Source organism: Rosa rugosa, chromosome 7 (genome assembly GCF_958449725.1).
Source record: "Rosa rugosa chromosome 7, drRosRugo1.1, whole genome shotgun sequence".
NCBI lineage: Eukaryota > Viridiplantae > Streptophyta > Magnoliopsida > Rosales > Rosaceae > Rosa > Rosa rugosa.
Genome location: NC_084826.1, coordinates 35,674,499 through 35,687,243, shown reverse-complemented (window position 1 = coordinate 35,687,243; position 12,745 = coordinate 35,674,499). Strand labels below are relative to the sequence as shown.

The 12,745-nt window shown below is 39.2% G+C and overlaps 2 protein-coding genes across 3 annotated transcripts in view; one reads left to right on the top strand and one right to left on the bottom strand.

The window, feature by feature from the left end:
* Positions 1–6,861, top strand: part of LOC133720698 (myb family transcription factor PHL7-like) — a 7,352-nt gene extending 491 nt beyond the window's left edge. Inside the window, exons 2-7 of one of the 2 annotated variants that reach the window (XM_062147125.1) lie at positions 1–69; positions 2,729–2,805; positions 2,892–2,934; positions 3,039–3,096; positions 3,227–3,296; positions 6,219–6,861. The exon at positions 1–69 is cut by the window's left edge and continues 170 nt beyond it. In XM_062147125.1, coding sequence (XP_062003109.1) covers positions 1–69; positions 2,729–2,805; positions 2,892–2,934; positions 3,039–3,096; positions 3,227–3,296; positions 6,219–6,632 — 731 coding nt within the window. In that variant the 3' untranslated portion in view covers positions 6,633–6,861. Of the gene's footprint in view, positions 74–2,728; positions 2,806–2,891; positions 2,935–3,038; positions 3,097–3,226; positions 3,297–6,218 lie in introns of both variants that reach the window. The other variant, XM_062147126.1, reaches the window with a different exon arrangement.
* A 185-nt stretch (positions 6,862–7,046) lies between these two features.
* On the bottom strand, positions 7,047–9,374 carry LOC133720699 (protein PHYTOCHROME KINASE SUBSTRATE 4). The gene is given in 2 exon segments (XM_062147127.1): positions 7,047–8,182; positions 8,185–9,374. Coding segments are annotated over 2 exon segments (1,767 nt in total). The 5' UTR covers positions 9,004–9,374; the 3' UTR covers positions 7,047–7,234.
* Positions 9,375–12,745: the final 3,371 nt, after the last annotated feature.

The following is a 12,745-nucleotide window of genomic DNA, read 5'->3' as shown; positions in this document are numbered from 1 at the left end:
GACTGCGCTGGACTTCCGATCTCCATGACCGCTTCGTCGACGCCATCACACAACTCGGTGGACCAGATAGTGGGTATTTCTTTCTTTTCAGTAATGCAATTCTGTTCTGTTCTATTCTCTTCCAGTTAAGAAGCCATCCATGCTCTATGTTCTAGTTTTTCTGAATAAAGAAAGTGATGATATGACCACCCTTTTAATATCAGGTTAGAAAAATAAAGTAGCTTAGAAGTGAGATTTGTGAAATATAAACCTCATATAATTTTAGAAAACTTTCTCGTTGGCTATCTAGATCTGAGCCCAGTCACTTATGTTATCATGTTTCTGTTTCTACTGTAATTACTGGAAAACAAACATTAAAGCTATATATGAGGTTCAGAACTCACATTATTTTTCAACTTAGAGAAAACAACCCTTCATCTAAGGTGTATTAGCACTGGTAAATTAGTTGGACTCTAGTGCCGAAATTCTAGTGGATTCTGGTTGTTTAGGAAGAATAGAACTTTATGAAAACAAGGATAAAATCTACTACCACCACACCAGTAAGGTTCTAGAATAGGACTACTAGCATCACACCCAGAGGCCTTAGCCATGCACCCCTAGGGTTAGGTTGCATCACTCAAACCTGGAAAGAAGCAAAAGCTTTCAATGTTATTATCTCAAATCGTAACCACAAAATAATACAAGGCCTCTATATATAGAGAGGCTAAGATAATTCTGGAACAATAAAATCCTAGTAAACTCCAAATAATTATAACCTTCCTATTCTGCATTAAGAATGAGTCCTAAAGAAATCTAGTAGTAAATCCTAAAAACAACAACCTTCATTAAACTTTCCCAAACCATGAAAGATCCCAGCAAGGCCCATCATTGGTTACAGGATCAGGGCCTTTGGCCTTGGATCCTTTTTACGAGGGGCCTTGGTCTTCCACTTGCGTTCTTCATCAAATCAGGACCTCCTTTTGGTTTTATACAGGAAGGAAATCTTTAAAACTTTGTATCTTCACTGATTGGTTAAGTTGTAGCTGAATTATAGTGAACTTGTTAGTCAGAATTTGTCTATAATTCTCAAGGCTTTAAGCTAAATTAAAGTCAGCTTGTGGACATCAAAATTTCGAATGTTTTACTCTGTTTTTGCACATTGCAGTGTGGTAGTAGTTTATGTGTCTTTGATAATTTTTGTATTTCTCACTCTGGTGATCATTTTTTATGTGTTGTACTTGTTTGCAGTGGAGGTCATGTTCATTTTGGAAATATCGTTCTTGATATCAATAAGATGTGTTAAAAAAAAGTCCGCCTAAACAGAATGGAAAATTTAAACCCTACAGCTTATTTGATAAACAAAAGCAATTTTTAGGTGGTCCCTATTCAGATCTTCCTTATTGGTATTGGGAGTTTTTATTTTTTGAACATTTCAAAATTCAATTTTTTTCCCTATTGCATACTGAAGTTGCAAAAAAAAAAAAAAAAGGGGAGTTTTTATTTTTTGAACATTTCAAAATTCAATTTTTTCCCTATTGCATACTGAAGTTGCAAAAAAAAAAAAAGAAAAAAAAAAAAAAGGAACACAAATCACAAAGCCTCTGTCTTTTGGCCCCCTTTTTGGGTGGTCCTATTCAGATCTCCCTTGAGAGATAATTTACCAAACTTCCGACCTCCAATGGATGAAGGTAGGAATTTGCTGATAGTATATAAACTATCTGACGCCAAGAGTCCACTATGACATGTATTTGGACGGACCTCTTACTTAGATAAGACAATGATTTAGAGAAAAAAAGAGAACTCTTGCTTGAGACACTTGATTGGCTTGATCTTGATACTTCTTAAAATCAAGAACAACAAAATATCTTTATCTCAACCAGTTTTCAAATGCTTTTCACCCAAATTCCCTTTTGATGTCTTTGTCCATCGGATTAAGGATGATAATTAAATGAAATTTTGACTATTATGATGGACATTGAAATACGCAGAGAAAAGAACAATGGGCAAAACAGAATGATTACTGATTAACACATATAGTAGGAGGTCCAGATACCAATGTGGGAGGTCTGAATAGAACCACAAGTTTGTTTTCTCTTAATCAAAATAATAATAATTACCCAAACAGAATTTTGCTCTGCTGTCATTTTTCTAAATACAGAAAAAGCCCAAAAACTTGCGGCAACTGATTTTCAATTGAAAGAATTAACAAAGATGATAATGATAAATAACACATTTGTACTGATACCCTCCGGTAACTATTATAAACATATTACTACATGCTATGTGATGAAAATGCATAATGTACATACACATGCAGTATAGTTGCACACTCGTCAATACATAAGCATTTAAACACATAATATGAAATAGAAGAGAATACTAATTACTAGATAAATAAATAAATAAATTAATAAATCTGTCCGGTACTATGCTGGTGTTCAGCAATAATGTGTTGAGATACTCTGAAATATACCATACTGTGTGAACTTTTGTCTCGGTGTATTGTGTATGTTTGTTGCATTGATTTGTAAATAAATTTGATTGCGTTGATTTGTAATTACTCCATTTCTTTTTCTGTTATTTGTTGTTGCTTTTGTGAAGTGGAATTTGTGCCCAAGTCTGTGACTGGCTTTCATAGGATTGCCGTATATTTTTGCAGAACTGGTCCTGCCACACTAGTGTTTATCAATAATATCCGTAACCAAGCTAATGTTTCTTTTATGTTAATTTCTTTTCCAATTTTCTTTAGGGGCAACACCTAAAGGTGTCCTGAGAGTGATGGGTGTTCCTGGACTAACTATTTATCATGTGAAGAGCCATTTACAGGTGCGGTCACGCTACCATGTTATATATTGTACAATCTTATCATTTTTGAAATTAATCTAAGTGATTCTCATTGTTCTTTTGGTCAGAAGTATCGTCTTGCAAAGTACCTGCCAGAGTCTCCAGCTGATGGTAAAGTAGTGTCCCTCTATCTATACATCTTATTTCGGCGATAGCAGTATGTTTTTTCTGTATGGAAATATGAACATGAATTTGGAGAAGTGTTTGACTTCTAGGTTCTAAAGACGAGAAGAAAGGTTCTGGAGACAGCCTCTCTTGCTCAGATTCTTCTCCGTGAGTACCCTTTCCTCAGCTAATATCTTTACATCACCAAAACCATCCTATCTCTTTACATGCATAATCCTATGTCTCATGGTTTCTGATGCTATATTTAATATTCTACAAAATATTTTCCATTTTTCAGTGGAGTGCAAATTAATGAGGCGTTAAGGATGCAGATGGAAGTTCAGAAGCGTCTTCATGAACAACTTGAGGTAAGTTCAGCCAACCCACAAATATAATTGCTGAATGATGGATGTCCGTCTTTGCCTGGAAAGTTATAGAGAAATTTATGCAGAAAATAATTTGCAAAAATTTAAAGGATTAGCTCAATTATCTGCTGTTTACGCAGCCTAATACATCAGTTGCTTTACCTGCACCTGTCAAAGCATGTTTTTTTTTTTTGCCTTCACAAAAGCTAAAGGCATGCCAAGGGTTAGGGCTGTCAATTTACCCAATTTGATGACACAACTTGACCCGCACAAAATAAGACGGGTTAAACCTGCACATTTAAAAATGGGTTATTTGCAGGTCAACCTGCCAACTTACAAATGACCCGCTGAACTCATTTATTCTATTAGACTAGTTCAGAGTCAAGAAATGTCAAGTGTTTATATGTTTGTATTATAATTTTTTCTTCTTGTAGTAAAAAGTATATACAAAAAATATCTAGTAATAATTCTTGAGAAGTCATAGGTCATGCATTTTATGACATGAATTGCGTTAAAGGGGTCAACCGAACTCTCTTGTATGTGTCAATTGGTCAATTTTTATACTGGCACAACTACATTACTAAATGGGGATAAGTAGGTTGGATCGGGTAAACCGTTCAATAAATGGGTTGTGTTTGGATTTGGATACTTTGGGTATGCATAATCTGACATGTTTAGTATCTTTACATGACCGAACCCAACACGGTACGACCAATTGACAGGCCTACCTAGGGTCAATGGGTTCTTGGTGCATTTCTATTTTTTATAGTGGGGAGTGATATTTGCATTTTCCCTTTCAACCACTAGCAGTCCTATTTTTTTATAATTTTTTTTTTTATTCTTTCATGCTTTACTTTTCACAATCTTGCATAAATCTGACAGGTCTTCATTCCTTATTTTTTTTATTCTTTCATTCCTTGACCCAGATAAAAAATCATGGTTTTCTTTCCAGATCTTCTAATCCATTGATAGTCTTGCATAAATCTGGCAGGTCTTCTTTTTCTCGAGTTTTGGTCTTACTTCTCTGGATATAGTTTTCCATGTATAAAGCATGGTTTTCTTTTCTGGCTTGTACTCCATTGATGGTGTTGCGTAAACCTGACATGTCTTTTTCTCTTGAGTTGTTCTTCTCTGGATTTAGTTTTCTATATTGAAAGATGCACCGTTGATTCAAATTTGATTAAACAAAACCAGATTTACAAACGTGCAATTGGCATCTAAAGAAAGTAAAATATCTGACGAGTGGCATATATTTTGGGGTGGCCATCTTTGCGGTCAACCACCCAACCCACACACTTTTGGCCGGGTTGGGTTGGTTTGTGACACAAAATTAAAGTAGTTAGGTTAAAATTGAATTTGTCAGTCTCTCGAGCTTTATATGCTTTCTACATTTAATGATGGAATGAAATTTATTAGTTTTCTGTTTTTAATTCTCGAAAACATACAAGTTAAGGCTGGTAAAAAAGAATAAGCATTTTAAATCGTATATATAAGATCACCTATTCGTAGAATATTAATAATAAGCAAGGGCCTAAAAAATTTAACCTAAAGCACTGGTTATTTAATTAATACTGATGTAATATATATATATATATATATATATATATATATATATATATATATGTGTGTGTGTGTGTGTGTGTGTGTGTGTATAAACATATATAGATCTTTTCATCTTCTTCATTAATTGATCCAAAGCCACATACATTGGATTGAAACTCCCCACATGAGACGAGCAATCCCTGTTAATTCAGTCTCATAGCCAACAAATTCATCCTATTTGAAAGCAACAATAACAATTTGAGCTTGGTATTTGAGTTGGAAAAGCTGTATAGGTGTTAAATTTTATCTTAGCTGTGGGGCCTCAATTTGTACAACCTTTATTTTCTTGTTTTGTCATGTACCAACTTTGTTTTATTATTGAATCATAGTTCTACAGCAAAGAGAACCAAGAAAATAGGTTGCATAAATGTGTATTACCTAAGGCTTCCTCTATTGCGACCCTTCGTTTTACTCAACCCCGGCAGTAGCTTCATCTGTAAATGCCTATTTTATTACAATTTTACCCTTTTTATGGGATATACTTTAAAAGACAACAAATAAAGGATGGTCAGAGAGCAGTCATGTCCTGGGTGTCAGTGGCTACTCTAGAAGTCAGCACTGCTGGCCACAATAGCACCATCTCTAGCTTAGAAAGGAAATAAAAAAGGATATGGTTGTTATAGGTGTATTGTGGGAATGTTTGTGGGTTGGTTGAATCATATGGTCTTTTAGAAGAGATGTTTTTTTTAATTTTTTATTTATTCTATGGGATTGGTGGGTGAGCAGCATGGAGGTGGTACAAGTTTCACTGATTGCTTAATTGATATTTTGCATATTAATGCTATTGTTATCATTTGTGAAATTGTATCCAAATCTGTGGACTGCCTATGATAATTGTAAATGACTGTTCATGCAAGCACATGACCACTTTGTTATGTTGCTCGTTCATTTCTAGTGTAGTGGCATGGAGGTGGTACAAGTTTCACTGATTGCTTAATTGATATTTTGCATATTAATGCAATTGTTATCATTTGTGAAATTGTATCCAAATCTGTGGACTGCCTATGATAATTGTAAATGACTGTTCATGCAAGCACATGACCACTTTGTTATGTTGCTCATTCATTTCTAGTGTAGTGCGAGAATATGGAACTGTTTCCCAGACCATATCCTTTGACGATCAGATGAAAGCTCATAACATATCATCAAAGCTTGTAATGGATTGTACTCATATGTGTTCCTTTCACTGGCTTTTTGGTTCCCTTTTGGTTCTGTCATGAATACGCGTGTTGGCTCTCTGAGAAGTTTTTTCTTTTGGTTATTGGCTGGTATACCTTATGGCTATGCGATAAACTTTACTTATAAGGTTGAATGCATGTTCAGGTTCAAAGACAACTACAAATGAGAATAGAGGCTCAGGGAAAGTACTTGCAGAAGATCATTGAGGAGCAACAGAAACTTGGTGGGGTCCTCAAAGGGTCTGATGCATTACCATCATCTGAGGATAAGCAAAAGCTATCCAAGTTGGAGACACCTGGTGATGCATCTACCGGGTTGTCATCTCCCCGAAAGAAACACAGGATGGATGATGGGTTACCGAGTGATTGCACCACGTCTGATCTGCCTCCAGAAGGTGACCAAAAGAATGAATTTGTTGGTCAGTGGGATCGGGACATGTACCCTAGTGATGGTGGATTTGGTTTCAACTTGCAAACAGAGTTGAAAGAGGCAGAAGGTGGTGGTGCTACACAGAAAGGGCCTCTGGAGCTACGTCCCTTGTGTGATTCAGAACAATAGAAATTCCAGTTGGTAGTGTTTGACGAACCTTGTGCCAGCAATTATAAACCATGCTATGTATACACGTATAAATATCTGCAATCCATTTGTAATTATACAAAGTATGCACTATTTCTTTTGTCTCCCACTTTTGGTGTAAGTAGTAGCATGTATTTTCCAACTCTTAGATGCTATGAGACTGATTTTGCATGCGCTGTATACATCTAAATGCATTTACTTGGTTGTATCCTCTTTTTGGATCTGAAGTCGAGATAATTCTCATACGCTTTGGTTCTTAAAGCATGGACTTCTAACATCTTATTCTCATTGATTGATGTTTTTGCTGAAGCAATTAGAACTCATTGTAACTGAAGTTCTCAATTGGGACACAGGATACGAGCTAAGGAGCACGCGGATGGGATCGAATACTTGGAAGATGAAGTAGAACGCATAAAATTCAAAGAGCTATTTGGCATTTCAATCATTGATGCAAATCGACAGACACAATTTTGAATGAAAGAAAACATATCACACGATTATCCAATGGAAAGAAAAGCAAGGATGGGAGAATAAGACGAGAGATGGGTGCTGGCGTGAACAGGAGGCTGCTGCCGCGGTTGCATCTATGAATGGAATGATGTTGCAGAAGGAATAGACAAGTGAGAGCAGCGTGGTTTATAGGGTAAGGGTGGCCTACTCCCCACATGCTTCATCACCTCACCAACAGCACCAGCACTAGCACCAGCAGGCATACTACTCACTAGTCTCACTGGGTTCGGCCCCACGCTCACCGCCTTCTCCCATCGACAGCTCAACAACCCATAACTCCCTGCGGATGACGAGCGTCGTCTGCTCATCTTTTCCAGCTCATCTTGATGGTAATCTGCTTCCGATGATGTGCTGGGCCGGTCCAACCCCTCTGCGGTGGTTACACTCCAGTCTATGCTTGCTTCACTAGGCTCGTAGCAGTACTCGGCTGATGAAGGCGTCATTGGCTCATTATCTAAGCTGCTTCGCCGGCGATACAAACCTCTAATAGCATTAAAGCTGGAGGCATCATCTTCCATTGAATCCCTGCGGTAGTTGTTGTATTGGTACAACACTGATGGGTAGTTGTTGGCAGTAGCTGTTGTTTGAGTACTAGTAGAGAAGCTTTCAATCTCGAATAACTCAGAGCTTGCATCGCTTCCCAAATCGTCATCATTGCTTATAATTACTCGGGATTTGGGACTTGCAGGGAATGTGAAACCAGTACTCGAGTGATCAGTACTAGTAGTAGTAGGCTTGTGGATTGAAATAGTTGTGGATGATTGTTCATCAGTACTAGTAGTCAAGGGTTCCAGACCTTCCCGTCCCAGAGTTGGTTCTTGTTTTACAGTAGCAGGCTGCTGCTGCAACTTCAACATTGGTGACGACGAGGACCACGATGTGCCCCTCCCATTCAGTTTCAATATGGGAAAGCTAAAGGCGTTAGTATGTTGTGCTTGCATCTCCGCAGCAGCAGGAAGAGGTCTGAATAATCGATTATGGGGGTTTCCAGCTGATGGTATCTTAACAGTCATCTGCCCCTCCCTTCATCCCACATCAAATGCTGGTCGCCACTCGCTGCCACCACTGACTTTGACTTGGGTGTTTGATTTCTGAGATCCAAGGATATACTCCTCGGGGCGGCTGCTGCTGCTGCTGCTGCGTAATGTGATGATGAGGTCTTAGCCGGTTGCTGTGATGACATTTTTTCCTCAACTCGAACTGATTTCTTGCCAGAGCATGGACATCTTCTTGGAAAACTAAACCATCTCACTCTCGGAGAAGACGAAGACGATGGCAATGCGGCCATTCCTCTACTTTTCTTGTGATCATGATGATGTTGATGATGATGATGATGAGTAGGACTCCGCAGTGAAACTGCAACTGTACCAGGAGGATGGGATAACAATCCGGTCTGGCTGTTCCAACTGGCTTCAGATGAAGCCGTTGGCGTTGCAGCCGCATGAAAAGACCGAGCTCTGTAGTTATTCCTTGCCATGTTAATACTGGAGTATTCATCATGAACGGATGAGGAAGCCGCCCAGGAGAATCTCGAAAGCTGTTCCATGTTGTCGATGCTGACATTGTTGGCCAAAGGAGAAGATATTGCTCTGTTATTAATATTAATAGCACCATTATTGTTGTTGTTGCTCACCTTGTGGGCATCAATGATGCTTTCGTTGAAGTACTTCTGGGCCTCAAAAATGCTTATTTCAGTGGAGTCATCACCTGCCGCAAGGCCATCCTTTTCGTGATCTGGTCTGCGATACGCAGGGAATGATACATTTCTGTCTCCAAGGATGCACTCTTTCTGAGATATGCTGTTGCTGTTGCTGCCACTGCTGACACATTTTGATCTCTCCATTATTCTCTCGTCTATTCCCCTTATTCCTCTAATTTTTTTTTCTTCCTTTTTTCTTTTTTGCCTCGACCGAAGGAAAGATTGGATACTAAATTAGAAAAATATGTATCTGAATGGTCTGTCACTTTCAGTACATATTGATGCTGCAACAGCATATCAATATTTATACATAGGCATCAGGCCTACAACTCACGCTCGAGTACAAAACTTGAAATAGATATGTGATCATCGAGCAATCATAGCGCAATTAAAATGATACCATTTGCACTATTATAATTTATTTCCTGACACAAGACATATATACTCGGTCGCCCATTCCTGCATAAGTTTACGTTAGCTTTCCAAGTAAGAGTTCTGGAAGCCATTTAATGTTAGCCAAAACCTTGTGCAGATTTTACGTGTAATACCTGCTTATATAATACGATTTGTTTGTTTGTTATGTATTATTTTCCAGGCAAAATGTTCGTTAAGTATATCATAGAGGGGGGTAACTCTTTTTCGGTCTCCAAAATTTCAAAATATCCAAAAATGGTATAGTAGCAAGCTAACAACTAGCAGGAAAATGCCAACTTGCGGAAAAGTTGTTTGGCACTATGTGTCACATACTCACAGTATAAGGAAACTGATAGGTGAGTTGGCTATTAGGCAGTTTTAAGTCCTTGTGTATATTCAAGACTCAATTTTTAATAGTTAAATTGATTATTTAACAATAATTGACAACAACGGCCTCGAATTTAGTATCAGATCCTAGTTTAGCAATATAATAGTATAGTTATAACAATATAGTATTTTTTTTTTTTTTTTGAATAGGATTTGATGTTATTAGATATCAAAGCCATGAAAACAGGCCAGAGTCTAACAAAACTTACATAAGAAATCCGGTAAAACCAGATAAACCTATCTAAGCCAATACTAAACTCATTAAAGTCTAAAGGGACGCTCGCTGGAAAGCAAGCCTAAACAAGCAAGAACAACCTCGCTATTCTAAGGAAAATATCATTCATCTAGTCTAATCTGCCAGCACGCACTTGTGGTATAAATAACAACTAGAAACATCTTAAAATAACTCATAGAGATTACTCCAACTTTAGAAGGCTTGGATCCGATGTCTAATAGCAGAGAAACTTAAGAAAATGCTAGCTCCATCCCCGTAGGGTTGGAGCTAGCACAATCCTCAGCCTCTTCAGGAGCCAACAACCTCGGCAACAAGTTGGTCTTGCTCTTCCTGTCGAATTCCTCTGCAACAGACTCAAATAGTCCAAACGTGAGCTTGAGTTCAGGCCCAGTCCCTGCCTTCATCCCAGTTCGTGCCCTAGGCCCAGTCATCATGGGCCCAGAAAGTAGCCCAGTCAACCAACCAGTCAACCCTAATTAAACTAGGGTAAACCGGCGAGTTTGCTAGATCGTCTTCTTGCCTGTGACCCGCCACCGCACAGATCTCCAGCATACCAGTCCGGTCATCGCCGGCCCTCCTATCGCCTCCACGAAGCGTAGCACAACCCCATAGCCCGACGACACCGGAGCCATCGTCTCCAACAGCCCCGCCTTGAGCCCAACCTTGGTCAGTGAAGGCCGCCACAGCGATCTAGATCCCAGTCGCTCCGATACCTGAAGGTATCGACAGCAACGCCTAGGCTCCGGCCCGATCCAGCAACCCATGTTCACAGAACCACCCTCAGCCGAGCATGTACTTAACCGGAGCCTTTGAAAAACTAGTTTGAGCTCCCGACGCCGGTGCAAAAGAGACCATGGCCTCTCCAATTCCATGCCGCCCTTCACTCGCCTTTGTCTGGTTTGGAAACCACGACGCTCCGCGCCGCCATCACGAAATCGAGGTTTCGCTCTTCCGGGTCGCTCCGCAAAAACCGGAGGCCCTTTCATCTCATGTAATCCCATAGAACCACCGATTGATAATGAATATGATTATAACAATATAGTACTTTGTCCACAGAAGTCATAAACAAATCTAAAAACAAAAACAAGAAAAAATAAATATGTTATTGTAGGTCAATAAAATCAGAATTTGTTATTGAGGGTCAATAAAAATCGTTATATTAATAAATATGTTATTATTTTTTTTTAAGTAAAGCCACGAGGGCGAAATAATATATTCATCACAAGCCAGAATAGGCCGTTACATACCATTCCGCTGTCATTTATAGACAGACAAGAAGCCTAATGGTAGTACCCACAAGTGGTACGTACATATAGTCCTACTCATTAGACATCTAAATACGTAGAGGTAGCGGATACTCTCTTTCAGTACTACTCCAGAGTCGCTAGAAGTACATAGAGTGTTCCTAATATAAGGAACTTTATTGTAATTAGACAAACTAAAAACATAGGGACGAGCTGAGAGCAAAACCCTAGCCCACCATAGAAGCTCAAAGGTAGCGCAAAGAGGAGTGATCCACAAGGCCCAACATGATGACGTGACCCATGCCCAAAGTTCACCTCAGCCTCCCAGGCTGCACACAACACCAAAGCAGCTTCGCCGGATCCCACCGCCTCAACCCTTGGAGCCGGATTCCACCGCTGCATCCCACCGCCTCACCCCGCTACGCCGCATCCCACCGCTGCAACCCCACGCCACAAACTGCGACACCACGTCCCTCGCTGCTACTTTGCTGCAAGTCGCGCCACCACGGTCAAAAACGCAGTGCCGAAGCCACGACCCCGATTCGGTGCAGATCCACCATCCAACCCCGCCATCTTCGATGACCTATTGTTGATATCTTCTTGTCATTTAAAGAAAATGTTATTGTATACTAACAAAAAGTATATAGTTGCATGCCTTTAATTGCACCGCGGTATATTGTTAGCCAAATAGGCACCCTCTATAAGGGATACAACTAATAGTTAGAGATTTAAGAAAAATTAAGATTGTCAAACCCACGAGGATTGAATTCCTTTTACTAGTTAGGATGTTAACCCAAAGGAAAGCTAAAATGTGCAAATGTACAATCATAAACCTAGGATCACAACGAGGCCTAGACTCATGGTGAATATGTGCAATAAGAAGGTAGTGACATGGTTGTTTATTCAGTGGTGACCGAATTAAAGTAAATGCTTTCAAAGTAAACTAAGGTATAGTAACTAAAAAAATAAGTGGACCGGAGTTAGGGCGTAGGTTGTTCACGAAGTCTCCCTTACAAGTATCGAAGTTCAAATACAAGTGATGCTATTCTGATTTTTTAATTGCTCTATTTGTATTCGACTAAGACTATAAAAGCTTAAACTCCTTTATTGTTATCAACTACCACCAGTTAAGTGCGAAACTAGCTACTTAAGAACAAGTCATATTACCAGGTAAGTCTTATTTTCTTGCTCCTAGATGCATAAAGCTTTGAGTTTAGATAATCAAGCAAGCAAGCCAATCCTGGTTCTAGGTGATTTTAACTCTCAACCTTCACATGCACAGAGAGGATGTTATCTATGCTCAAGGTTAACTACTCCCAAAACATTTTTCATGAGATGACAAACACAACACATTCAAAGTAGTTAAGTTCAGTGGCACTGATTGTGAGCTAGTTGGAGAGAGATAAAGAGAAGTCTCGGACGGTGAAAAGGGCGTCTTGTTCGACGGAAATTGATGTCAGACTGATCTCTCTCTAGTTCTACTTCTTGTTCGTCGTCGTCATCATAGTCTGTTACTGAAACGTCGAGATGATCAGTGGCAGAGAGACAGAGAGGAAGACTAGAAGTGTGGTGGTGGTGGTGGTGGAAGGAAAGGGAAAGGGAGGAG